Raw genomic sequence first — 27,813 nt, forward strand, 5'->3', positions numbered from 1 at the left:
TGGTTCGGTTCGGTTGGTTCGGTTTTTTACAAATATTTTATTGAGCCATACATACACATATAGATGATAACATAATTTTGTAGTTATACATTCATACACTATCAAATAACAACAAAACTCGTCATATTTTGACAACAATTTTCCATTTAATATGTAAAAATTAAATTAGACAAAAGTGAAATATTAAACATAAAATAATAGCATAAAACAATATAAAAATTATTATAACGAAACAAAAAAATAGAAGAGACGAAAGATTAGTGAAAGTGAAAAAGAAAAATAGTGTTGAGAGATTAGAGAAGAAGATATGCGATAAAAACGAAACAGAAATACGGAACATTTACATAAAAAGGAGAAGGTGAAAAAGAAAGAATATAAGAGAGTAGAGATTATAGAAGAAGAGGGAAGATGTATGTGGCAAAGAAGGTGCGATAATATTATTAGAGATTTTAGAAGATCGGGACTGAAATTATATGTGTAAGGATGAGAAAATTGTTCGTAATCATAATGCTAATGTATAATAAGTTTAAGTTTGAGTTGGATGTGAGTTACTAAAATTTAGGTTGTAACATAGTGCGGTTTGATTCGGTTTGGTTCGGTTTACAAAATACAAACCGCAAACCGAACCGAACCGTGCGGTTTTGTAAAAATTGACCCAAACTAATCCGAACCAACTGCGGTTTTTTGCGGTTTCGGTTTGATTTGGTTTGGTTTGCGGTTTTCTATTGGGTTGGTTTGGTTTTGATCACCCCTAATATGATATGTCTTGGTGCTATTGTGAGGCTTAGGAATAAGTATAGTGAATCAATAAGTATTTTTACGTCATAGATATTCATCACAATGTTGAATTCTGATATCATATGTTTTATAGTGATCTAATATTTTTTATCATTTAATATCAGTTTGACAATGTATATATACTTACTTGCACATACAAAGTAGGCATTAGAAGATCATTTGTATATAAGTATTGAGCAATTCTCCAAATCGATGTTGAGAGTTTCTTAGAAAGACTACTTGATGATAAACATATTGAAGTTTTAAAAGGACACTCTTGATGAATCTAGCTATTTTTGGTACTATCATAACATGAACAACCAAACAATGACATTTAATAAACATATAATTTCAAATTTTCAAATTTAAACATCTTGTATGCCACAACAAAGAAAAAGAAAAAAAAAAACCTAAAAATTTTTAAACATTCAATCTGGACCTCTACATTTTCTGCCACACACCATAATAAGTCCCTAGACCGATCCTAAGAACATGTGTACAATAGTTGACACAACTGAAATCATCATGACAAACCAAGACATGTTCATCAACTTTGTTGCCGAGTTCTTATCTGAGTTCCTAGAACCACCAGAATCTGAAACAAACACACATGTATATATATAATCATTTCAAAATAACATAATACTAGGGGTGGCAATTGGATCCATTAAGCTAAAATCCATTCAATCCATCCACCAAAAAATCCATCCAATCCATCCACCAAATAAAAAATTAAGTTAATGGATGGATCAAATCCATCCATTTATATACATGGATGGATCCAATCCATCCAACACATTTTGATAATCCAATGGATTATTTTTATTTTATACTTTAAATGGTTAAAATTATTTACGAGTTTCTTCAGAAAATTGAAAAATCGAATTTTTTTCCGAAAAACGAAAAAATCGTATTTTTACGAAAAACAAAAAAATCCAGTTTTTTCGGGAAAACAAAAAAATCGGGTTTTTTCAGAAAAACGAAAAAATCGAATTTTTTCAAAAAAACGAAAAATATCGTGTTTTTCCGAAAAACGGAAAAAATCAGGTTTTTCTCAAAAAAACAATGAAGTCGAGTTTTTTTTTTTTCAGAAAAATGAAAAAATCGAGTTTTTTCGGAAAAACGAAAAAATCGAGTTTTTTCCGAAAAACGAAAAAAGGTGAGTTTTTTTTTTTTTCAGAAAACGAAAAATCGAGTTTTTTTCGAAAAAAGTCGATATTTTTTTGGGAAAACGAAAAAATCGAGTTTTTTTTCGGAAAAACGAAAAAAACCGAGTTTTTTCGAAAAACGGAAAAATCGAGTTTTTTTCGAAAAAATGGAAAAAATCGAGATTTTTTGGGGAAAACGAAAAAAACCGAGTTTTTTTTCGGAAAAACAAAAAAAGTCGAGTTTTTTTGGAAAAACGAAAAAAAGTCGAGTTTTTTTGGGCAACACGAAAAAGTCGAGTTTTTTTTTCCGGAAAAACGAAAAAAGTCGAGTTTTTTTCGAAAAACGAAAACATCGAGTTTTTTTGGGAAAATGAAAAAATCGAGTTTTTTTTCGAAAAAGGAAAAAATCGAGTTTTTTTTCGGAAAAACGAAAAAAATCGAGCTTTTTTTTGGGAAAACAAAAAAAACGAGTTTTTTTCAGAAAAACGAAAAATCGAGTTTTTTTCCAGAAAAACGAAAAAATTGAGTTTTTTTCGAAAAAACGAAAAACACAAGTTTTTTTTGGAAAAACGAGAAATCGAGTTTTTTTTGAGAAAACGAAAATTCAAATTTTTTCGGAAGAACGAAAAATCAATTATTTTTCAGAAAAACGAAAAAACTATTTTAAAATATGTAAATTATTATTTTTATGAAATTTTAAAAAAAATAAAATATTTTTAATTATCTTTTGGATGGATGGATATCCATCCATTATAAATTTGTTAATGGATGGATTTTATTCCTTAATGGATGGATTGGATTGGATTTTTATTTAGAGAGTTTAATGGATTATAATGGATTAATGGATTGGTTTGATCCATCTATTAAGGATCCAATCCATATCCATCCAATCCATCCATTTGGCCACCCCTACATAATACCCTTAAAAAAGTTACAAACTCAAAGATGAGAAAACATACTTGAGAGACAAGACAATGGATTAACATGTTGACCACATCTTCCAGGCAAATTCTGAGCCTCAGTAACATTAATACCAGCTTCCTCAGCTTGTCTTGTACCTTTGTTACTTGCCAAGCTACATAAGCATGCTGCATCAGATTTAATCAAAGATTTTAATGGTTCACAGCAACTATCAGGTGGGTTTTTAGTCCCATTGAGGTAGTTTAAGCAAGGTGATAGCTTGTTTAAGCAAGAGTTATCTTGAGCACTTCCACTTGAGACATAGGTTAGTAGTACAATAAGTGTAACTAAGCAAAGTGGGTTCAATTTGGTTTTCATCTTTGTGATATGTTCTTGGAGTGTGATAATGCATGTGTTGTATATATATTAAGTGATTTGAATAATTATAAAGTTGGTTATCAAACTTGTAGCCAACTAGTTGACTTTTTTAAGGTTAAAATCTTTGATTATGTGTGTGTTGTTATTGTGACAGTTAGATAGGTGAAGCTACTTTGATTTTCTAATTTCAAAGATTAAAGATTTCAATGGAAACATAAGCCAGTTATAGCAACACTTTTCTAAGGGTTAAGTGTATTTTTGATTTATAAAACTATGTGTATTACTAAAGGAGTATTAATATAACACTTTTCAATATGCTCTTTTATATTTGTTTAAAATTTTCAGATTTTTTTAGATAATAAGAAATTATATTTTAACTTTTTAAATTTCTTTACAACCGAACAAAATTTCTGATATGATGATGAAAATTTTAAATATCAACAAAATTTTTGGTAATTTTTTAAAAATTTTCGATACGTTATAAATTTTTTTTGGAAATTTCGAAATTTATCATTTCGTATCGGAAATTTAATTCATTTGAAATTTTTCAAAAAAATTTTGAACTATCGAAAATTTTATAATTTCCGTTAAGACTTACCGAAAATTCTGGGAAATTTTATCAAAAATTTTCAAACTTTCGGTATTCCACTAAATTTTTTCAAACAATTTTCGGTATGAACGTGAAATTTCTGGTATTTTACTTACTATTTTCAAAGAATTTCTGATATGCGTATCGTCCAAATTTTTCGAAATTTTCATTAAAAACGTGAATTTGTAAAAATAATAAAAAATTTGAGTAAAATTATAATGGATTTTTATTAGATTTGGAGGTGTCATATATAATTCAGAGGTGGCATTTAGTATCCTTCTACTTATCTTAGCAAAATTCTTAAGCCCAAATAACTACACGCAACCCAGAAAGAAGAATCCATAAGGCAAAGCATCAAAGGCATAAACTTCCAAAATAATGTTACAATCATTAAATTTCAATCATAATAATTAAATTTCATGACATACATGAATAAATATCATGACATTTCAACCATTAAACTTCTACATAATAAATTTTCATAAAAACTACATTTACTTTCAATAAAAAGTTCATACATGAATAAATCCTCTAAAAATCACTTACACAAACACACCTCAAGATAGTTCCCAATTCAAAAGAAATTAGAAGAGCAAGCAAGACTTGGATTAACAAGCACTCCTCTAATAGCACAATTAAGCACTTTTTTCCCCTTAACATAACCACACCCATCAACCCAAACCCATTCCCTAACTTTTCTACAAATCACCATTCCATTTCCAAGTTCCCTATACAAACAAATAGCATCATCATCACTCACACACTTAACCCCTTCCCAATTTCTCTTCCCACACAACAATCTCAACCCTAATTCAATAGGCATCTCATCAACCAAACACCACCTATCATCCTCTTCACTCATCTCCCAAACACCAACACTCCCACCACACGTGCCACCAACCAATCCCAACCCTCCATTCCATCTCACAAGTGTGGCAAACTCAAGCTTATCCGCATAAGGCACACCAAATTCCCTCCAACAATTATTTCCAACATCATATCCCATCACACTATAAGCCCTAGCCGAAGTTATCCAATACAACGTTGTTGTTTTTGTTGTTGTTCTTGTTGTTCTTATTGTTGTAATGGTTCGCTCTACACAAACATTCTCATTTGGTGTCCAAACCGTTAGCCTAACCGAAAACTCAACCGCCACTGACCCGACAATCTCCCACGTGTCAACACATGAATCATACATTTCCACGGTTGTGTCATAGACGGCGCCACCGTGTTTAGCCTCGGACATACCACCGGCGACATAGATTCTAAAACGTGGAAAACACCAAACATCATTTGTTTCCTTAATTGTAACAATTCCACAAGCTGGATTGGTTCTTGAAACATTCAACTTAGGTAAGTACTTGAATTGTCTAGTAAAAGGATTACAAAGAACCAATTCAAGTGTTGTTGAATTTGTTACCTTAAAAAGGATCAAGCTTCCAATTGGTGCAACTGGCTTAAGTGATGTTTGGGTTGGAATGAAATCTAGTGAAATTTCATGCCAATTGTTTGTGATTGGATTTTGAGCATAGCAACATGGTTTTTGATAATTTCTAATAGGTAGTGCTAGGAACCATGGTTGTGTAGGATTCTCATGAGGTTTGAATTGGGTTATGATGAAAGTTCCACATGTGTGCCAATTCTTGCAAGATGATCTTGCTCTTGCTAAGGAATCTGGGGAGAGAAAAGAGAAGATGGAGGATAGAACATCAAAGGGTAGGTTGCTCCACATGTGAACAAATGAATTAACTATCACAAAACGTAAGGTGATGGTATAAGAATAAGAATATATATATTTGATCTAGTAGATAAGTATTCTTTGGTTTTAAAATTTTGTCAATATAAAAATTGAGAAAGGGCATTTTGCAAATATATAATTTTGATGTCAATTATATGATGTCAATTGGGAAAGGATTTTTTTTAATTACTATACTTTTTACTAGTTTTTATCAAAGGTTACTATTTACTTTTTGTTGTTTAGTATTTTATTTTTATTTTATAGGTTTTTTATAATATAATTTTCTTTTCTTTCTTTATTATAATAAAATCATTTTTACTTAAAAAAATTTAGGTTTCATCTTTGAATTACTTTATAAATGTAACTTAAAATATAAAGTTTTTGTAATTAACTGTAAAAACTAAAATTATTAATTAAAATAATTTAATTAAAAAATACATAGTGCATCAAAATTTGATATAAATTTTGTTGTGATAATTTTATGCATAGATATAGATTTTAAAAACTTAAAATAGTTTATCAAAATTTTCATCAAATATGTTAAAAAAAATATTCATAAAATAACTAATGAGTATTTTCACATGAATAGCCGAATAGGTGGTCCTGATATCACCATCATTCATCATAGGGAGGAGATTCTCTCTCATAACATTTATTTGCAGTGAAATCCTACCTTTTCATTTTTTTTTCTTCTTTTAAGTACAATAAAAATATTTTTTAAACAAATCAATGGGGTGGATCCGTGGATGTCCACTTTATTTCCTCCAATTAAATGTTCATTGAAGACAATCCTAATCCTTCATTATGAGAGATCAATTATTGCATTGGGGTGTGTGAGTCACATGATGTGATGACTTGGATTTTTGTCATGTTCCTCCATATCAACTTGTGTGTGTATTTGTCTCTTTCTAATTTAATATTACTAGAATATTTTTATTTTATTGCTTTTTATTTTGAAAAACAATTATTATTTTTACTCGATCGAATTAGGGATGACATCGGTCGGATGCGGGTTTCACAATACTAAAACTCGCATTCGAAATCGGCATCCGAATTCAAATCCAAAGACTATTTAAGTGGTAAAATAATACTCGCATCCACACCTGTTGGGTTCAAATTTTTTCACTCAAACCCAAAACACAGTAAAATACATAAAATATATTTTTCTTACAACAAATTTCCAATATAATATATATATATATATATATATAAAATATATAATATATATAATATATATAATATATATATATATATATAATATATAATATATCTATTATACATATTTTATATATATATATATATATATATATATATATATATATATATATATATAAGCGGATATGATTTCGGGTTTCGGCTGCGAGTTTTACACTATCCAAACTCGCACTCGAAATATCGGGTGGCACCCGAACTCGAACCAAAATCCAGTCAATTTAGATTTTCATCCGTTGACCCGGGTTTGGGTGCGGGTGGGCCCCGCGGGTTTGGATCTGCTTGCCATCTCTACATTGAATCTCTACTTCAAAAAATTAATTTTTAAACTTATTGTTCATAATTAAAAAAATTAACCCATCTTAATATGAAGTGCCATCACACTCAAACATAATAGTATCTAATTCTTGAAAAATTATAATGAGACTGCAAAAAAAATTACCATGTTCCGAAAGAAAACATAAGACAACATCAACAAGATAAGGTCTATCAATATTCGATTCCCTAAAAATATATCAGAAAAATTTTTAACGACCTCTTTCTTAATTTTAAACACTCATTCAATCCAAAACATCACATGCATTCAAGGCTATGATAGCATTTTGTCTACCTCCGATTTAGACAAAAACATGAAAATAGTTAGAATTATTGTCACTTTCCCTAAGACACTTAGGCCAAGCCTTTTGAAACAATTAAGAATCTTTAATCCTTGACAAGGACCACATATTCCTAAAAGCTCCATATCTAGTCCCAATCTCCTCAAGAGATAAGGTCTAATTAAGATCTGCCAATGAATCTGCATTACTCACCACCTCTTTTAAATTATCAATATGATAATCAAGATTATAAAACACATATTTTTTCAATATTTTAGAACTAATTTGAAAGTTTTAAACTTCTCCAATATAACAGAAGCTTTTTAGTCATGAACATTAGTACCAACTGTGGTTGAGGGAACTAGCTTAAGAAAGCAATTGTAAGATAACAAATAATTATTGAATCTAAAAGACTTAGGACCCCACACTTGATTAGTATACATAAGTATAATAAGACAATGCTTTGAAACATCCCTAAGAAAGACCCCTTGGGACACCTCACCCTAGTGGTCTCACCATCATTAGATATCGAAATCCAAGTGAACTTTCTTCCTAAGAGAGGTAATTAATTAGCTCCACCTAGAAGATAAAATTAGAAAAAATCTAAGATTTCCACATTCTTATAAGAACTACAAGGAGTTGTCACCTCTACTTTTTCTTCAAAAGCACAAGTGGAGTTAAAATCACAAAAAAACACACTAATTGATACCTCCAAAACTCTCTTTACGAGAGCAAAGAACAACCCACATAGATCTCTTGCCGATTAGGGGACACTTCAAATAAACATTAATTACATAACACACAGTACTTGTAGCACACCACTCCAAACAAACACCTAAGCAACTGGGACCAAAGAAGGAGAACAAAATATTTAGAAGGACTTTGCTTGGATGGTCACCGAACAATGGAAGCATGTTATTTTCCTTCTTTTTTCTCCAATAAAATTTATTTTTGAATTTCATTTGTGATTTTGGTGTTTTTTTCCTTCCTTTTTGAACATTACTTAACCATCTTTTCTTTTGTTAAGTAATCTTAACTGCAACAAATTCAAGTAGAGATTGATGATATGTCAAAAGCTGATGGGTAGATATTTTTATCTTTACACTCAAACTTTTTAATTTTTTTATTTATTTTTAAAATTCAGCTGTGAATTTGTTCAAAATATTTCACTATTAAGTTTTTTTTCATTGTGAAACTAGCTCAGTCATTTTTGAGATGGATAATACCAAAGTGATTGTTGTTGTTGTTGTTTATGGGCCTAGAGAGGTACTATATGATTATTGAACTTTCTTATGCACTGTTACTCATGTAATTTGAAAATGGATAGCTATAATGATCTTTTATAAGGGTTTAATCAACTTTGGATAGCCTATAAAGGTTTAATCAACTTTGATGTAATTTGAATTTGCATTTGAGATTTAGATGATATTTCCATTTTTTCAGTAACTTTTATATATTTTAGGTTCAAAATAGGAGCCAACAACTGAGTGACCAAGCTTTGGTATCTTTCTTCTATTAAGTTATAATATACTTCATTAGGGTGTACTTTAAGTTTATTTGTATGCAATGTAGTGTACTAAAATTTTAATCTTCTTTTCGTGTCTAGGTTGGATGGGAATACAACATCACTAATTTTAGCACTAGTGATCGCATGAGTAAATCAAAGGGTGACAAGTTATTTCCTTTTTACTTGTTTAATCTCCCAGTCTTTTGTATGATCTCAGAACTTTATACTTATTTGGTAAAGTATTTATGAACTATTAGGACGAGAATGATTGCAATAACAAAATCAGTCTTAAGAATAACTTGCAATTATGAATTAGACATTTTTATCGTTTTGCTTAAATAGGAATTAAACTACAAAAGAGGTGTTGAAATTAGAAGTCATAATTACTTAAAGTGGTTGAATGATTATTTGCATATTTAAACTATGTAGAAGACATCAAATTTTGTTTGCATTACTCATTTTTTGTGTAACTATGTTGTAGATGGATTATAAACTACCAATAGACATTTTGAAAAATGTTATGCAATTAGCTTCGGAAGCCTGCAATGAAACTGCAAACTACATGCGAGAAATAAGAGTCTATCTCATTATTGTGATTGATATAGAAGTAAAAAACACAATTCTCATTTATTTCATATCCTTAATTCCCGATTTCTTTATTGGTTGACAGATTTTGCTGGAGAACACAAAGGAACTTGAGTATCGACGAATTTCATAATTTAATAGAAGTAACTTTTCCTCTTTTCTTGTTTTTGTTTGCCGATTTATTTCATGTTATTCATATAACCGGATGCTATGGTGGTTATTGTTGATGGTAGTCCTTTTCATACACTGCAAGTTCATTTGTTCATCAATAATGTCTTTTTTCTTTCTATTTTCATGTTAGAATTCTACAGTTTTTACCTAGAAAAGTTTGAAGGTGCTCAAATGTTGTGATCCCCTAGTTTTTATTTTACTATTGATGCCTAAACAACAGTGTTTTGATTAATTTAAGCCGTGTTTGAATTTGAAATTCGCTCAAATTTCTATTTAATGAATTAATGAAAAACTCAACCTTAAATAAATAGTATTTTTTCCTAAATTTAAATTTTAAGCTATGTTATTAATCTTAGATAGCGGCAGAGTGCGGCGTTTTCTAAAAATAAAACGGAACGTGTAATACCTCAATCTATTCTTGAAGTACTTAACCCCTATTTCTAAGTAACTAGTGTAACTAATGGAATTATCCTTCTAAATGTAATAAGAATAAGGGCATTTTGGTACTTTCCTTTATTAAACCAAATTAAACCCTCAATCTCCATTTTTCATTTTCTGGGAAAAAAACTAAGTGATGAGGGGGAACCATATAAGAAGAAAGGAGGAAGAGGAAAAAAGGAAGGAAAGAACTTAGTAAAAAAGCATCATCATTATTCTTGCATATGAGCACTTGAAGGCAAAAGGCTTGGGAGAACCCGAATTGATCATCATCACCAACTCCTCACCTTTTTAATCACGTTTTTAGGTGGGATTCGTTAGGTAGATGGATAGAACTGTATAGGAAATGGATTATCTTGCATGATGAGTTTGGGGTTAATGTGTTCTTGCTTGCATGCTTAATATTTTGTTATTTTCTTATTCTAAATTGTTAATTGCCTTATGTGGTTGTCTTTTGTATTGTATGTGTTAATGAGTGTGTTTTCGTGTGTGTTGGGTGTTAATTGGGAATTCAGAACCGTTTGGGGATATCCAATTCTGGTACGCTCACTAAGCGAGCAAGAAATTTGCTCAGCAAGCCTTCTTGCGTGGAGAAACTCAGTTTCTAGGTTTTCTCACTAAGTGAGACCCTGGTCTCGCTAGGCAAGACTTCATGCATGGAATAACATGATCCTTCTTTGGCTATATACATCGACTTTGATGCATAACGACTCGACTACATCAACATAACATCGAAAGGTTCAGAACTTCATACCTAACTTCAGATTCAACTTCTCTTCCAATTTCGACTTCATATCTGAATTTGGATTTCTCCGTCGCTTCACTTTTAATGACCACGAGTTGGCGGTGATGGAGTGCTTGTCAATAGTAAGGATCTTCCGACGTTGAATTAGATTCCATTCAATGAGGATGCATATCTTTAAAGACTTCAGAGGTTTTTAAAAAGGCCTGTAAGTTATGGCTTCACACCATAGTTTTTCATGCCATCTCCGTCTCCTTCAGATTACTTAATTCTTGGATTCACAAAGTAAAGAGAAATCTAGTGTTTACTACGATTGATCTTGAGGCCCGAGTCAATTTTACGGGCCCCACGATGGGTGCTAAATGTTCTTGCAAAGAACATCAATTGGTTAATCCCCCTGATGCGAGTCAGGAGGGATCACAGATGCAATGGTTTTTTTGGTGTTTTAGGTGTTTTTAGGGGAATGCGGAGTGGCAACCATTGTTTGGATACTCCAAGATCTCTATGTCTCCTCTCCTTTTTATGTTACTCATGCGCTCTCTTCACCCTTTGTAATAGCACATACCTCCCTTTTATAGTTTTGACGTGCTTAATGACCTTTAAGAAACGTAATTGATTCCTTTAAATATTTGTAACGAGTTTTATTAATAACCTGTGGCGGTTTCATGTCCTTTGATCCTTGGGATACCGTAATGGCAACACGCGCATGGAATGAGGTTTTCTAGAATCCGAGATGGGAAGTCCATCCTGTTCATTCTACCTGTCACGAACGCATAAAATTTATGGGATATTGTCCTTAATGTTTCAATCAACCATAAGTCCACTGGCCGCAACGTCTATGAGATATTGTCCACTATGGACGTGAAAACCTGTCACAATTTTGTCCTTTGAAAAAAACGCATCGTTAGAAAGATGAGTATGAGTATTGTATATAAACTATCATTAATATTTCGACCGACCTTAAATCTGATGACTACTACAAATACGAGTCATTGTTCACTATTGGTGTACTAGAATAGTTGTCTCCTAATCAAGATAAATGGTTAATCAAGATAGATGAGTTAAACGTTCGAACATCAAACATGAAGACACAACACCTCCTTTTAGCTTCAATGTGTCTGCTCACCTCAAATCCTCTTAAAAAAATTTCGAATTTTTTAAAAAAATTTGGGTCAAGATAAAATAATGGTTCATTAAAGAAATTTGTAAAAACAATAATGAAATAAATTTTGTCAAAAAAATTAAAATAAATAAATTCAGTAAATAAAATAAAATATTTGTAAAAAAATATATAAAAAATAGAAAAGGGATTCTAGGTCAATTTGATTTGATTTTTTTTACTGAAAAACTGAACTCGTGAAAACCTGTTACCTCCATTACTATAGCTTCAATGGGTTCTTCTAAGCGATTGGCAAAACTCATTTCCACCATTGCTTTTTCCACTTATTTCTTTATCATCATTTTTCAACTTCCCATTTTCAGGTATATCAATCATCTTTTTCATTTCACCTTTTTCTTTTTAACTCTGAAAAGTACTACAAAGCTTTCTTTATTATTTTCCTTCTTTTTCTTTTTACTATTTTATTATTATTTATTTTCTGTCAATTACATGATTATTGTAGTGTTCTTGAAATCAGATGGTGCGTTTTCAATTTTATATTCTGTTAATTAGGGTTAATCATTGATGTAATGTAACGTTTAGGTTTTGTTTCTGTTGTTATTTTTTATTTTGCGTAGTAGTTTTCTGTTTTGTGGATCAAGTGTAATTTATTGAACATTGTATTGATTATGACACTCAACTACCAAATTGAGGTGCAAAATCCTATTTGCTATAAATTGGAGTAATTGAGTTTTGCATTTATTTTTATGCTATTGAGTACCACGCGATAATACTTTGAAAAAAATATATAAATTGAATGTAATCACATGTGTATCAGTGTTGTGTCACATCTTTGTTTAGTGGTATCGGTGCTACGGTGTTCTTATGTAAACATCAACTAAGATTCAAACTTGTATTGTTTTTAATGGAAGTTCATTAACCACTTAATTCTAACTAGTACTTGGTTAGCCTATGATAACTGATTAATGTAGTATAGGTCTGACAAACGGGCATGCCCACCTTGTTTAGACCTGCATTGCAAAAACTAAAAAAAAACGGGGCAGAATGGACATAGTTGAAGTTGCGGAGCTAAATCTTGATCTGTTCTAAAATAAATGAGGGTGGGGCGGGGAAGGCCCGTAGACACTGCACCTCTAAAGTCTAAAATGCAAAAGTTTATGTTAATGTCAGAGTCCACAAAAGCCCGAAAAAAAACAAAGCGGGGCGGGCACATTAGAGTGTGCAGGTCTAATATCTTGGTCTGTTATGTAAAAAGGTGCGGGCAAAACAAGCATGCCCGGCAGCTCGGCCCCGTTTTGCCACCATGTAGTATTTGCTAGCAAATGCTAGGAGAGTTTATAATTCTCTCTTTTTGAGCTTATGTCAAAACATAACTCAAACTCCAACGTATCATACAATCAAAGTGGAATGTATATAATTATGACAATGTTCACCCAATTTTTTTTGACATTAATTGGATTCATAATTGCAGTGTAACTGGCTCAGTGTCATATACTAATAGTGTGTGTGTTTTAATTCATGCAAGAATTAACCCCTAAAGCTTGAAATGAAGTTCTGATTCAATACTTTCAGTTTCAAATCCTATTTCAGTTATGAAGTTCTGATTCAATAGTTTCAGTTTCAAATCCTATTTCAGTTATAACTCATGAATTAAAACTTCTCTTTGAATTGCAGTACTGATACTAACAAAGGCTTTATTTCTTTCTCAGTGTTCCATGCCGAACCGGAATCTGCAAGACACCATTAGAATTGACATCTTCTCAATTAATTGCAAGTGAGGTTTTTCCTCTTTTCATAGTGAAAGCTCTCATCTACCCGGGAACAGTTGCAAAGGCTATTTTCAAGCAGAAAACCATCCCAAGTTACAGAAACTTGTTGCACAATTTCAATACAAGGACAATCTCTGTTGAATCGGAACTCCAACGCCTAGAGGTTGGTTAGTAACTGAAAATAAATAAAAATGTCTCATATCTGTTGGTAGGTAGTAGTTATAGCACTGCTATAGCGTTATTTAAGTAAGTTTATATGAAATAAGCTTTTGAGTAGGCTAACCGACCAAATCACACATTAGAAAAGGTTAAAGGTAAGGCCTAAAATTAAGCCTATGATAAGCCGCATGCCAGATATAGGCCTTGCAAAGCCTAGCTCGGCCCGACCTATTTCCACTTCTACGTGTAGCATAATTTGAACAAATTGATATTCTTCTGCATTATGTTATTTAGTATAAAATTTGTCAAATGATGGCTACAGTTGCATATCACAGTTCCATTGCTGAATTTGAGCAATCCCTTCTTTGAAGGGTTAAGCTTTGGTACTCATTTTTTAAGTTGGGTTCTTTCTGCAGGTTCTTGCAGGAAGCTATTTGTGTGTAGGAGGAGCAATCTTGGGTCTGATAAAACCAGGAAGAATGGGACTTTTTGGAGTACTTCTTCTTTTGTTGGGTCTGATCAGAGAACATATCATGGGAAAATCTGATTTGGCTCATGCAAAGGGTATTCAAATCTATCCAACCATTTTTATTGCTCTAGTCTCAGCATTCTTCTCCATTAGAAGCGATGTTAGAGCGATAATTCGTACCTTTAATCTAAGGCGTGTTGGGAAGGCAAAACATTACTGAATGAATGACAAATTGAGATTGGCAAACATGCATTATGCACCTGCTTCATCCATCATGTAAAATGTTAGGATGCTTGAACCTTACATGAGTACACTGAAAGGTTGGTAGCTAGGAATACTTCTGCTTACTGTTAAAGGCAATTGCAAACACAGAAATACTAGACTTCTTAATCATAGGCTAGCCATCAGAGAATATACATCATTTTTTTCTCGGATCATTTGTTAATGAGAATGTGTTGGTAGTCAATATATACATAGCACCTGATTCAACAGGGCACAATTTTTATAAAGTTTATAATGCAGCAGCTTAATGTGCACTTTTAGTTTTTTCATTGCATTTGTTAAATCTAAACAAAAGGATGAGTTATAGACATAGTGAATGTATGCATTAAGGTTTTCGGAACAGAAAATTGCAAATCATGCAGCATGAAATGCAACATATTTGTCTTGAAACTAGCCACGTTCTGTTGGTGATAATGCAAACATAACCATATATAGCCACTTGAATATATGCATGTTTTTTTTGGCATTGGAGGAATGCTGAAGACACGTTGAGTCGGAAGCTTTTATAAATCACGATGAATTGGCTTGCCTGATTTGAGTCGGAGGTCGATGGCCTCGCTTTCAAACAAACAATTTCTTAATTAGTTGAATGTAATTATTCTGAATAGAGGATTTGTAGGATCATTTAGAAATATGCATTATGCATTTTTGTTAGGGTGAATTCTGCTATGCACAGATCAGTTAAGGTTTGCATGTGCATTAGTACATTATATTTTCACCCTTGAATGAAAGAGTCCTGGCAGAATTAAGGTAAATACTCTACATTGCATTTTCTCCTTACACCTAAAAAGCCAAATACAAGGAAGCTACTCACCTCTAAAGTTGCCTAGCTGGAAAAATGCCACCTTCATGCCACCCTTCACCTCTCATTTTCCATCCTCTACATCCCCTTAACCCCTTTGGAAACAATTATCCTCTTTACATTTTTCTAAAACAATTTGCCCAACTCTTCTATGTTGGCTTTTAGTGAATCATCATTCAAAAAATGGAGATTATAGATGAAACCAAATGTAGAGTTTTTTTTTTTTTTTTGGGTCAAATGTCCATGTTTATTTAAATGAGTCTATTCTGACTTGATCATCCAAGGTTTATTTCACTTTTTGTATAAATTCTCTATGCACAATTGAGACTAATTAACAATGAACAAGCATTTTTAAAATCCCATTCATCTACTAATTGTTAAAAAAAATATAATTTTTAGTTAATCAAGTATTAGCAATCATTTATAATTTAAAAACGAACTTTGTACTGTATAAAAAGAACTTTAACAATTTCTTTTCTTTATGAATTTAAAAAAAAATTAGCCTCGAACTCCATATATAAACACAACCATGAATTCTCTCTAGTGTAATTTATACTTGAGAGAGTAAAGTGTGATCTAACATTATTCATGAAAAGTGAGAACCACATAAATAATTTAGATAAAATTTATTTTGTCTAACCATTTCTAAAGAGAAAAACACTTGAATAATGTAAGTATTTTTGACTGGTATATCACTTTTTTTTTTTTTGAAATTGTATTAAAATTAAAAAAAATAAAAATAACAAGAAAGATAGGACACGAAAGCTGTAATGGCGGCTACCAAAACAACCTCTAAACGCAGTCGTTTAAGTGAAGTATATAAATCAAAATAACCAAAACTCAGCGCCGCAGAAAACGTGATCAACGCTAGAGAAGCAGAGCCAGTGAGTGAGAGTGTGTTTGAACTTCGAACTCGAAAACGATGTCGTTTTTCTCCGCAACTGCAACCGTTCCTCAAAACCTCACCTTCGCTTCCTCTAACAAACTCTCATTTTCTCTCTCATCATCTTCTTCTTCTACGTCGTCGTTTAACTCTCTCTCATTTCCCTCATTTCAATTCAACTTCTGCAAAAGCATAACTACCTCACCCCAAATCACACGCGCTCACGCGCCTCCTACTCCTGCAACCACAACCACCGCCGCCTCATCCTTCCATGGCATCTGTTACGTCGTCGGCGACAACATCGACACCGATCAGATCATTCCCGCCGAACATCTCACTCTCGTCCCTTCCAAGCGCGACGAGTACGAGAAGCTAGGTTCCTTCGCCCTAATCGGACTTCCCGATTCGTATTCCGTCCGATTCGTTGAACCCGGGGAGATTAAAACCAAATACTCAATCATAATCGGCGGTGCTAATTTTGGCTGTGGATCCTCCCGTGAACACGCGCCGGTTGCGTTAGGTGCTTCTGGTGTCGCTGCTGTTGTGGCGGAATCCTATGCAAGGATCTTTTTCAGAAACTCGGTGGCTACTGGTGAGGTGTATCCGTTGGAGTCAGAGACGAGGTTGTGTGAGGAGTGTCATACGGGAGATGTGGTCACGGTTGAGCTCGAGGAGAGTCGTTTGATCAATCATACGACTGGGAAGGAGTATCAGTTGAAGCCGATTGGAGATGCTGGTCCGGTCATTGAGGCTGGTGGCATCTTTGCTTATGCTAGGAAAACCGGCATGATTCCTACTCGATAAGGTATTGAGCTTTGTTGTTTGTTCTTTCTTTCTTGCATTTGTTTCTTAATTTTCCATTATAATGGTGCAAAAGTTCTTGAATCAAAGTGAGTTATGGATAATGATGAAGGGGATTCCATGTACTAACTTAACGGCATGAGAACCTATAGTTTTGTCACTTCATGTTGTTAATTTTAAGATTCAGTTACAAGAGTGGATTGACATTTAGAATAATAAATTCTCATTGGATGCATGTGTAAGGTTGGTTTGCATTGATAGAGCATCCCCTATAAAATCATATTAGATATGTGTGTTTGGGCGAGCATTTGGTAAAATTGGTTTTGTATGAGCTTGATGTGATACTATTAGTTTTGGCTGAAGTTTAGCTTGAGGTAGAATAATTCATATTTAGAGGTTTTTTTTTGCAAACTAGGTTTGTAGTGGAAGTTGCCAGCTTCGTTTTATTGGTCAAACTTGCTTTGTTTGCAAGATAAATTTCGATTTATAACAACTAAACATTTAACTTGTTTTTCCCATAACCATGTTTTCTTTCCTCAATAACCATTTTAGAAGTGCTCCACCATTCTTCCAATCATGATACTATATGTCACCTATGAAAATGATAAAAGTGTTTTTCTACTAAATGAGATTGGCTACCTTGGCCTAACAAAGTTGCAATGTTCTATTTGAAATTATATATATAGTGATAGACCTTTTAAGTAAAACTTTTTGTGAACATTGATCAACCACCACCAATCAAAATCATTTTCACATGATAAAGAGAATTATTTGTGAACCTTAACCTAATAAAAAACACAGACAAATCTTCAAGATGAAAATTAAATGGAGGTGTTCAAAGCTTCAAGCTTTTTAGAGATAGTTCTTTGCAAATAGAAGGAACTTCTTCGACATACTCTTTTTCCATTGTTTTTCTATGGGGATTTATTTTTGAAATGAACTGTAAGCCAAAATTTTGATACCTGACTTTTACAGTTAAGTTACTATTCAGAACTTCTTCGACTCACTCTTTTTCCGTTGTTTTTCTATGGGGATTTCTTTTTGAAATGAAATGTAAACCAAAACTATGATACCTGACTTTTACAGTTAATTTACTATTCAGAACTTTAAGTCTGGAATTAAAATTGAGTTTTTAGGGTGGGTACCTGAATGCTTAAATGGGTTACCTAGCGAAAGAATGAGTTGTGGTAGTAGGATTATCATTTTTAAAATCACTCTAGACTCTAGAACTGTTTTCTTGTGCAAGACCTGCATTTGTGGCATTTTGCCTTTTGAATCTTTTTCTTATTAATTCACATGTGTCAAGTGAAGTCGTATAGTATATAGACATGCTATTGCTATGAGAATATGGATAGTAAACTTGATTTACTGCATATGCCCAGATTTTGTTAAACTTATACAGTTATAGCATTAGAAATCAACTTAGTTTGAAAGCTTTAAGCCTGTAACACGTTTTTACAAATGTAAGGAGAATATGAATACCACTAGGAAACTGACATCTTCCCACTTCATCATACTATAAATTTTAAATTGGATAAGCTAAAGTTTCATTTGCTTATAGCTTTTGAAAGAAGTATTTATTTTCAAAGTTGTATAAAAATATTGTTCAGAGATATTACCTTAGCAAAAGTTTTTTTGTTGTTTGGTTACAGTTATAAAAACAATTTTATTTTGAAAGGTAGTTATAATTACAACTTTTTTCAAGAAACTTCTCAAATAGCATCTCAATAATCCAAGATTTGATTTTTTTTCTTCCAGATGTTGATTTTTTTATCTAATGTTTTTACAAACAGCTAAAAAATATTAAAAGTGGTTTATTTCCATGTAAATAAGTTGAAATGAATGAGCTCTTAGTCTAGCAGTTATGTAGCTTTTAGGATGATATGATGGCAAGTTGTACAAGTTTGGGTTATTCTTCTGATCCAGTTGTGAGAATCAAATGTGGATTGCATGAATTGTCTTCACTGAGTCCTTGATAGTGTAGCATAGTTGTCAGCTAGGAGAATCCATATAAAGCCAGTTGCAATGTTTGTTCAAATTCAACTATGCAACAGTGCTATAGCACCACTATAGTGGCTAAATAGTGTAATGTAAAATAATATCGGTTTGAATCTTTTTCTTATTACTTCACATGTGCCAAGTCAAGTTGTATAGATATGCTGTTGCTATGAAATAAGGATAATAAACTCGATTTACTGCATAGACCCGGGTGTTAGTGTTATTAAACTTACACAATTATAGCAGTAGAAGTCAGTTTAGTTTGAGAGATTGGAGCCTGTAACATGTTTTTACAGATGTCTGGAGAATTAGAATACTATTAGGAAACAGATGTTTGCCTATTTCATCATAATATCGATTTTAAACTGGATTAACTAAGGTTCCGTTTGTTTAAGCTTTTGAAAAAGGTATTTTGAAAGTTTTGTTCAAACAACCTAAAGTTTTTAAAAGTGGTTTTTTCCATGTAAATAAGTTGAAATGAATGAGCTGTTAATCTAGAAGTTATGCAGCTTTCAGGGTGATGGCATGTTTTACAAGTTTGGGTTATTCTTCTGATTCTGTTATGAGAACCAAATAAGGATTGCATGAATTGTCTATACTGAATTCTTGATAGTGTAGCAGAGTTGTCAGTTAGGAGAATCCATAAAGTTCTGGAGTGTCTTGAGAACTGCAAAGTTAAGTAGGATTTCTATCTTTTTTCGCTCCTCTCATTACAAGTCATCCTAACGTAAGATTGAAACTCAGACTGCAAAGTTACTTAGTCCCTTTCTCCTTCTCATTAAAGATTATCCTAACCTTAGATGGAAACTCAAAATAGAAAAAAGTAGGCTAACTTTTCAAACTAGGGTTACATTTGGATTGACTAATGAACACGGCTAATTTGAACTTATCTACTAGCATATGTACTCATTGTAATGTTTGGAAGAGCTAATGGAAACACCTTTTAGCATGTTTTAGTTGTTTTCAGCTTAATTTCAGTAAGCTTAAGAGGATAGTTTGTTAAAACAACTTATAGTGTATATGAAATCAATTTGAATATATTTTCTCTTCTGTTATTTTAATAGTTTATACATTAGCAACTATAGGATAAGTGTCCTAAATTGACATGTTAACCTAAACATGCCCTTTATTTCATATTTGGTTATGGATCTGGACTGGTGCATTTGACTACACTCTGAGATTAAACACTGGAATGCATAATACTATTATGGGAAGCATTTCATATTCACAAAATGAATTAGGATTTGCAATTTAGCACATTTCAGATTACAAAATGAATTAGGATTTGCTTAATTTTGGCTCTTGGGCCGGGTAGTTTAGACCAGCCGCCTTGTTTATTATTGGACATGCTAAATTGAAGCACATATTATCTCGGACAATCTATTCATATGCATCTTAGACTTCAGTTTATTGATGAAAATCAGGTTAGAACCATATATGAGTGCAGTTTAAACAGACTTCTTATTGTTCATTATATTTATGTAATTAAGATTTTACATCTTTAAACTTGTAGATAATTGATTGTAAAATTACTTTTGTCATTCTCCTGAGCTTTTGTTGTTTGATTTGTTGTCAGCGTTCAAGAAGGTTATGATCTGTTCTCAGTTGAAAGTTTAAGTGATGTTGGCATGCAGCAGTAGATGTTTTAAGAGGCACGGGTTTGCTGATTCTATTCAGATACTTGTTAAGCAGCTTTGATAAAAATTAGTATTGTAATTTGGCATTAGAATTGTTAACTATTGTTAAATATAAATTGTTAACTATTAGAACATTTGAAACTTTGGATACAAGTTGTGTTAACATTTTATTTTATACTTATTTCAAGTCCGATTTATGGAGATGGATTCCTATAAAAAAACTGCAAAATGCATTTTATCAGCTTTGGATACAAGTTTATGCAGTGTTTGGATCCAAGTAATAAGCTTATTTCAAGTCCTCTAAAAAAAGTCTTGATGCAATCCACCAATTGAGCTTAGGCTCTTGGGTACACTGAGATATTTTAAATACCAATTGAGCTTAGGCTCTTGGGTACACTGAGATATTCTGTATTTAAAGAATTCTACTTGGTTACATCAGCAACATACGTGCATACAAGATACATCATACATGAGTAGCCATTGGCTTCTGTTATTTGCAGTACACAATTTTGCAACACAGTACCGCTGTTGTATTTCGGGTGTGTTTGGATTGGCGGTGAACAGAATTGATTCTAGTAGAATTGAGTTTGGTAGAATTGATTTTAGTAGAATTGAGTTTAACAGAATTGATTTATGTTTGGATACATTTTTGTAAAAGTGAGTTAAATAATAAATTATAGTGTAAAAATCATCCAGAATCAATTCTGGAGGCAGAAGCTACAAATTCTAGCTTCAAGTAGAATCAATTCTGGAGACAGAATCAATTCTACTTTTGTCAAATCAAACATCTTAAAATCACACAGAATTGATTCTATACCTCTAGAATTGCTTCTGGCCTTTTCAAAAGCCAAACCAAACATGCACTAAGTAATTTTCTTTACAATTTATTTCGCCTTTTGATTATTTCCTCATCCATTCCCTTGCTTCTCTATAATGCTAACTTTTGCTTTTTATCTTGGTCTATTTCTCCATTCTCATGTTAACCTCCAGACAATGACAATCTTTAAAAACTTAATTAATGGTTTGCTACTTAAAAAGGATGTATTTGTGGTTATTCTTGCACCAGTTAACTTCTATATCCTATTGTTATGGATTATTCATCACTTTTTGGATATTCGGAGGTCTATTCCTTTTTAGACAACTATATTTGTGAAATTTTCAAACACCAAGCAAAGGGAAAGGAGGGCTTTGGGGTTAGGGGATCAGAGAGGAAATAAGAGAAAAATCTATTATGATTATTTTTGTTGAAAATGATAAATAAATATTTATTATCAATATATTTTTAATTTTGAGAATATCATGGCAATATGGGAAAAATAGAAAAATTGATCTCTCCTTCTCCAAAATCATTCTTGACTACATTTTTGAGTTCCTCTATATGATAAAAAAAAGTAAACTTTCTCCATTCCAACTGGGTGACTATTATTCCTCTTTCAATTTCTATTGTCTGATTATCCTCATTGCTGATATTTTTCTTTAAATAAGAAAAGCAATGACTTCAAAGAAATAATGACATGAGTTCCAGCTTGATGAACCCAAAAAACAAGAGGAAAATCAATTTTGGTAAATGAAAATTACCCATATTGAAAAGAAGAGTCACATATATATTCACCTTCAGAATTGATAGGTTAATAGGGTTTTAAAGGGGATAACATTTTTATAATCACCATTATAGTAATAAAAAAAGTTCATGTATCTTAAATATAATCTAAATTGGGAGACACTTCACCAACATAAAGCATACCTTAAAAGAATTGGAGACCCTTCACTAACATAAAGCCTGCCTGAAAGGGAGAAAAAAAGAGTCCTACTTAAAAAACACATTTTGTTATTGATTCTTGAATTCATCTTTTGAATCCACAATGCACTTCTTTTTAAAGGTATACTATACTTTACATTCATTCAAAGGAATCCAATGTCATTTTTGTATCAAATATGATAACTAAGACAGTGAATATCATTCTAAAAAAAATAAAAAATAAGACAGTGAATATCAAGAAAGGAATGGCTTATAACGGATATGTTAAGTTTAATTATCTTCAAATATGGGGAACATATTATTTTTTATAATTAAGTTAATATCACTAAGTCATTTTCCTCTTTCCTCACTAATCAGCTTCTTTTATATAAATCACTAATCAACTTTTAAGTCAAAAAAAAATTCACAAGTTATGTCCAAATGTTAAATTAAAAAAAAAATAATGTTAAAAAAATAAAGGTTGAAATAAATTTGTAATGAATTTATGAAATGTGTATTTAATACTCCGTCTCAAATTAGACGTTGTTAGTAAAAAAAAAAAAATCTTATTTCATATTTTATTTTGTAATACAAATAGATTATTATTTCTTTTCAAATAATAAATATAAATTGAAAAATAGATTATAATCTTTTTTATGTAGAATTTTTTTATGATAACGTAATATTATATTTTAGCAATCTTATTGATGAGTATGCATATGTAGTGAAATCATCATATTTGTCTTTGTCTTCGTTAACTCATGAAATAAGATGAATGATAAGTTAGGATTGTAACGGGTAGAGTCGGGTGCGAGTTTCACATTACTCAAACCCGCATTCAAAATTACTATCTGAATTTGAATTTAAACTCAAAGGTTCTTCAGGTGGTAAAATAATACTGACGTCCACATCTATTGGGTTTAGGTTTTTCATTCGAACTCAAACCCGCAGCAAAATACATAAAATACAATAGCAACATTGAAATTTTCTATCAATCCAAACAGATGGAAAAACACCGTAAAATTAAAATATATTTAGGGGCATAAAATACAACAGCAACATTAAAATACAACGTAGAATTATATATATTTAGAGGCACTTATGTAATTTCAAGTTTAAGCGTGTGTGATTTTGGGTGCGGATTTCACACTACCCAAACTCGCACCCAAAATATCGAGTGACATTCAAACCCGAACTCAGTCAACTCATATTTCCACCCGTTGACACAGATTCGGGTAGACTCCACGAGTTTAGATCTGTTTGCCATCCCTAGTTATGGCATGACACTCCATGGTGTATTTATGGATAAAGCCTACCGAGCAAGTTTGATAAAATTACAATGGTATAAACCGTAACTTTATAGGTTAATATTTGTGGATAATATTTATTTATATTTATATATTAATGTAAATAAGTTATTGATATTTATATATTTGTAATTTTGTTAAAATTGTAAATAATAAATCTTATCAAAATTGCAATGAATGTGATGAATGTGATTTAACAAATCTGAGTGTCACTAAAAATATTAGTATTAGGCGATTTTGATGAGAAAATAAAGGAGAGATATTCATCTTCATTCAACAAAACCTCGCACCATACAATAAATGAACTCTCTAACACAAAGGATCAAAGAAAATAAAAATAGTTTAAAACACCAAAACAACATTGTTATAGTTTTTAAAGGGAAATCTAAACAAGATCCTAAGAAACGTGGTTTCTCTTATAACATGTCATTTCAAACCACCTTTTCAACTATCATCACCATCATCATCAATCTTAACATCTCATAGTAACTAATAAAGAAATCTTGCACCATCTCTAGTCTCATTTCTCTAGTAGGTGTCTCTTGGTGCACTGCATTTGAAACATTCCATTCTGCTTGCAAAGTTGTGCTCATTGCATCCTAATCTGTTCAAACCAAAAGAACAAAATAAAAATCATGTTTCCACCATGATAAAAATCGAGAAAAAAAAAGCATCTGTTATAAAAAATATAATATAGTATCAGAGTATATCTAACTGAATATTAAACTCTAAATGTTGTATGCGAGAGAGAAATATAATATGATATCAGAGTTTATTTATGTTAGTCTGTCACAGACTAAATATTAAACCTATAATATTGTACGCGACAAATTTTACCTGTTACAAATCCAGTCGCCCGATTTCCAACCAGGTCTAGTACTTCCACCAAAGCCTCTTGAAAGCAAAATATCAGTACTATTGTTAAATCCTCCACTAGCTAATTCATCTTTGAAAGCACCACATTTGAAGCAACTTAAACGACTAGCAAAATTGTGAGCACCACAATTTCCAGCACCACAATACCAATCACCCAAACGAACATCTGAACCACTCAAACCAAATGAAGACCCTCCTCTAATTCCTCCAAACACTGATCCATAATCAACTCTCTCTCCGTATTTCGAATCGCCACATCTTTGACACGATTCGCGCCTTTGGAAGTTCATGTGTTGGCATGACCTGCAGTTCCAATCTCCTGGCCTACTCATGTTTAGAACTTCTCCACAAATTACTGTTGCATTCAACAAATAACTCCATTAAAAAACATTGAAGAATGTATGAATGCATGATACATAGTGATTTTATCTAACAAACTTTGTAACTTTTCGTATCAATATGGGAGTTATAAATAAAATTGTCCGCATTCGTGGGATTTGGTTTGTCACATCAAGATTTTTGATGTGTCAGAGATAATAATTAAGGTTATATTTGTTTTTTTTACTTCTATTTTTGACAAATATAGACTGTGACGTGTCTGCGACCGCAATTTAAAATCAAATTTCTCATTTTTTAAAAAACAAAATTTAATTTTAATAAAAGTTAATATTTCTCCTAGATAATCATTAGGTCATTATTTTCTCATGCACAAGAGTTTATGAATATAGTCCTAGGTAATAACTATAGCTTGCTAGCTAGAATTTTGCATATTATATATAAGAACAAATTAAAAAAAATAGTTAAGGATTAACATCTTTGAAAACTAGAAATAAAAGTGAGTGAAAGAAAAATGAGTAAGAAAATTATAAATGAAGAACCAAAGACTAACTAACCTCAAGAAAAGAAAGTAAGTTGAAGTATAAGAGATAGAGAGGCTCAAGAGTATAAATTGATGATGAAATGTGAGAATAGGCATGGTTTATATAGTAGGATAGAGCACATAAAGAAGAGAATAAATGGAGGGAAAAGAGAATATTGTAGTACTTTTTAGTGTTGTTTAAGTGACAACCTTGATAAATGGAATCAATGAAAATTTAAAGGAGAGAAAAAGAGATAAAGGAAATTCGTGCTTCAATTCCAAAGAGAGGTTACTTTGAATTTTGAATATTACTTTGGAAGTGTGGGCTACAACTTCATTTTTTGTTTTTTGTTTTATTGGTATGCTAGCTAATGAATGCAAAATTGGATAGAAGTAGGGGAAGAGAGTGGGAAGCGGTGGGGCTACTCTGAATTTGAATTGTGTACTACACTATTACTCAACCTTAAGGTGCTTAAAAATATTTACATTGTTCAAGCACAAAAATAAACATTAAAATTCAAAGAATTGTTTTTTTTTTTGTCAAACCATAACAAGTTTTCTAAAAATCAAGTGTAGAGATTTTGTTTTTAAAATTGTATATACAATTTGAGGATGTCAATTTGTATCCATAGACGTAGACGGTGATTCATGTAGGAATTCGAGGCACAGAATTAGGGCCGGCCCAACCTGTTTAGAGGTTTAAAGCAAATTTAAAGTGAGGCATTTAAAATATATTTTAAAATATTAATTTTGTGGTTGTTAAGAGTTGAACTAAATATCAAAAGAAAAAGAGGCCTATATTTTACCAATTCAACTACAATAATATATGTAATTCAAATGTCATTATATATTTTTATATTTAAATAAAAAAAATTGAGGCCTTTTTTAAGCCCGAACTTTTGAGACCTAAGGCCCTAGCTTTAGCAGCTTGGCCCTTGGGTCGGCCCTGCATAGAACATATCCCTTGTATTAGGTGACTTTGCCCGTCAAATTAATAAAATACTTTTTAGATAAATATTATATATATATATATATATATATATATATATATATATATATATTTTACATAATATACATATAATTTGTTTTTTTAAAATACAATGTTTACTATAATATTTTGATATTGTATTTGTTTTACGATTTAATTTATATATTTTTGTTAGTTATTTTATTAAAAAAATAGATATTTAATTATTTTTTCATTCTTATCTAAGGGTTAAGCAGGAATGTCGAATATGCGGGGATGAGGCAGGAATGCATAAGGTTATGCCTTATTAACGACCAATTGAGAATCACTTTTAGCTATGAGGTGAGTGGCTCCTACCTCACGGGCTAACTTTATTTCCGCTATAAGAGCTTTGCACTTCGCATGGTTATTTGTCTTGGAAATTGAAACATAATTGTTCTAAGAGTACTTCATTACATCCTTCCATCACAATTCTTGTTACGCTTCCTTTCAATTTAAAAGACCTGTCCACTGATAAGAACCAAAGGCATGGGGATTCCGCCTCAATCGGATTACTGAGCTCGACCAAGAAATCTCCCAGGGCTTGAGACTTAATAGTGCTTATGGGTATAAATGATATGTCATATTCAGAAAACTCTACCGACCATGCCATTATTTTCCCTTTATTACTCGAACTAGTTCATTGCTCAGTGGATACTTCATGGTCATATATAGCATCAACAAGACCACCTCTAAAGTGTTGAAAGTCGGCCTGCCTATGATGATGTTGTAGGGTGAAGGGGCATTTATCACCGCATATCTTAGTTTTATCGTCTTTGCACTCCGGTCCTCCCCGAAGGTAGTCTTGATGGTGACATAACCCATGACTTACACTTGCTCGCTTGAGAAACCTACTAATGATCCTTTGAAATTTGAATGGTTGGAGGAATTTAGGGTCCAACTTCAATCCTTAAAAAGCCTCTGAATAAGGGATATTCTCAGAACTATTGGGATCAATCAATACTCTTTTTACATTCCAATTGTAGATTTGGAGATTAATCACCATTAGATCGTCTTTATGTGAAATTATACCCTCAGCATCTCTGTGAAATAAATTTCCAGTCACGATTGGAGCTCTTGATTTGGTTGGAGGAGCACTAGCAACATGCATCACCTCTCGGTCATACTTCTTTCTAGATAAACTAGATTCATCGCTACTTATAAATATGCTAACTATTGTGTTAAATGTATATCATGGTGCACTTTATTATCGCTCTTCCTACATACTTGGGGCTCTCTTGGTTGGAGGGGTTCTTTATCGGGCTTTTTTCTGTGGCAATATTCTTCTTTTTGCGCCCGTCCTCCCTCCTAAAGATATTTCTGAAG

The 27,813-nt window shown here is 32.0% G+C and overlaps 5 protein-coding genes across 5 annotated transcripts; 2 read left to right on the forward strand and 3 right to left on the reverse strand.

The window, feature by feature from the left end:
• Positions 1-947: 947 nt before the first annotated feature.
• Positions 948-3,203, reverse strand: LOC131606147 (non-specific lipid transfer protein GPI-anchored 30-like). Its single transcript, XM_058878425.1, has 2 exons — positions 2,885-3,203; positions 948-1,372 (listed from the first exon to the last, which is right to left on the reverse strand). The coding sequence occupies exons 1-2, from the start codon at positions 3,201-3,203 to the stop codon at positions 1,251-1,253; spliced, it is 441 nt and encodes a 146-aa protein (XP_058734408.1). The 3' UTR covers positions 948-1,250.
• Positions 3,204-4,187: 984 nt separating this feature from the next.
• Positions 4,188-5,584, reverse strand: LOC131606148 (F-box/kelch-repeat protein At5g15710-like). Its single transcript, XM_058878426.1, has one exon. The coding sequence runs from the start codon at positions 5,522-5,524 to the stop codon at positions 4,367-4,369; it is 1,158 nt and encodes a 385-aa protein (XP_058734409.1). The 5' UTR covers positions 5,525-5,584; the 3' UTR covers positions 4,188-4,366.
• A 6,539-nt stretch (positions 5,585-12,123) lies between these two features.
• On the forward strand, positions 12,124-14,840 carry LOC131606149 (uncharacterized). The gene is made up of 3 exons (XM_058878427.1): positions 12,124-12,263; positions 13,611-13,833; positions 14,246-14,840. Exons 1-3 carry the CDS (start codon positions 12,172-12,174, stop codon positions 14,516-14,518), a joined length of 588 nt encoding a protein of 195 aa, XP_058734410.1. The 5' UTR covers positions 12,124-12,171; the 3' UTR covers positions 14,519-14,840.
• Positions 14,841-16,219: 1,379 nt separating this feature from the next.
• On the forward strand, positions 16,220-20,904 carry LOC131601177 (3-isopropylmalate dehydratase small subunit 1-like). The gene is made up of 2 exons (XM_058872945.1): positions 16,220-17,070; positions 20,641-20,904. Exon 1 carries the CDS (start codon positions 16,305-16,307, stop codon positions 17,067-17,069), a length of 765 nt encoding a protein of 254 aa, XP_058728928.1. The 5' UTR covers positions 16,220-16,304; the 3' UTR covers position 17,070; positions 20,641-20,904.
• Positions 20,905-23,995: 3,091 nt separating this feature from the next.
• Positions 23,996-25,675, reverse strand: LOC131606150 (uncharacterized). The gene is made up of 3 exons (XM_058878428.1): positions 25,516-25,675; positions 24,584-24,977; positions 23,996-24,350 (listed from the first exon to the last, which is right to left on the reverse strand). Exons 2-3 carry the CDS (start codon positions 24,952-24,954, stop codon positions 24,275-24,277), a joined length of 447 nt encoding a protein of 148 aa, XP_058734411.1. The 5' UTR covers positions 24,955-24,977; positions 25,516-25,675; the 3' UTR covers positions 23,996-24,274.
• Between the last annotated feature and the right edge of the window lie 2,138 nt (positions 25,676-27,813).

Source organism: Vicia villosa, linkage group LG5, assembly GCF_029867415.1.
Source record: "Vicia villosa cultivar HV-30 ecotype Madison, WI linkage group LG5, Vvil1.0, whole genome shotgun sequence".
Taxonomy (NCBI): domain Eukaryota; kingdom Viridiplantae; phylum Streptophyta; class Magnoliopsida; order Fabales; family Fabaceae; genus Vicia; species Vicia villosa.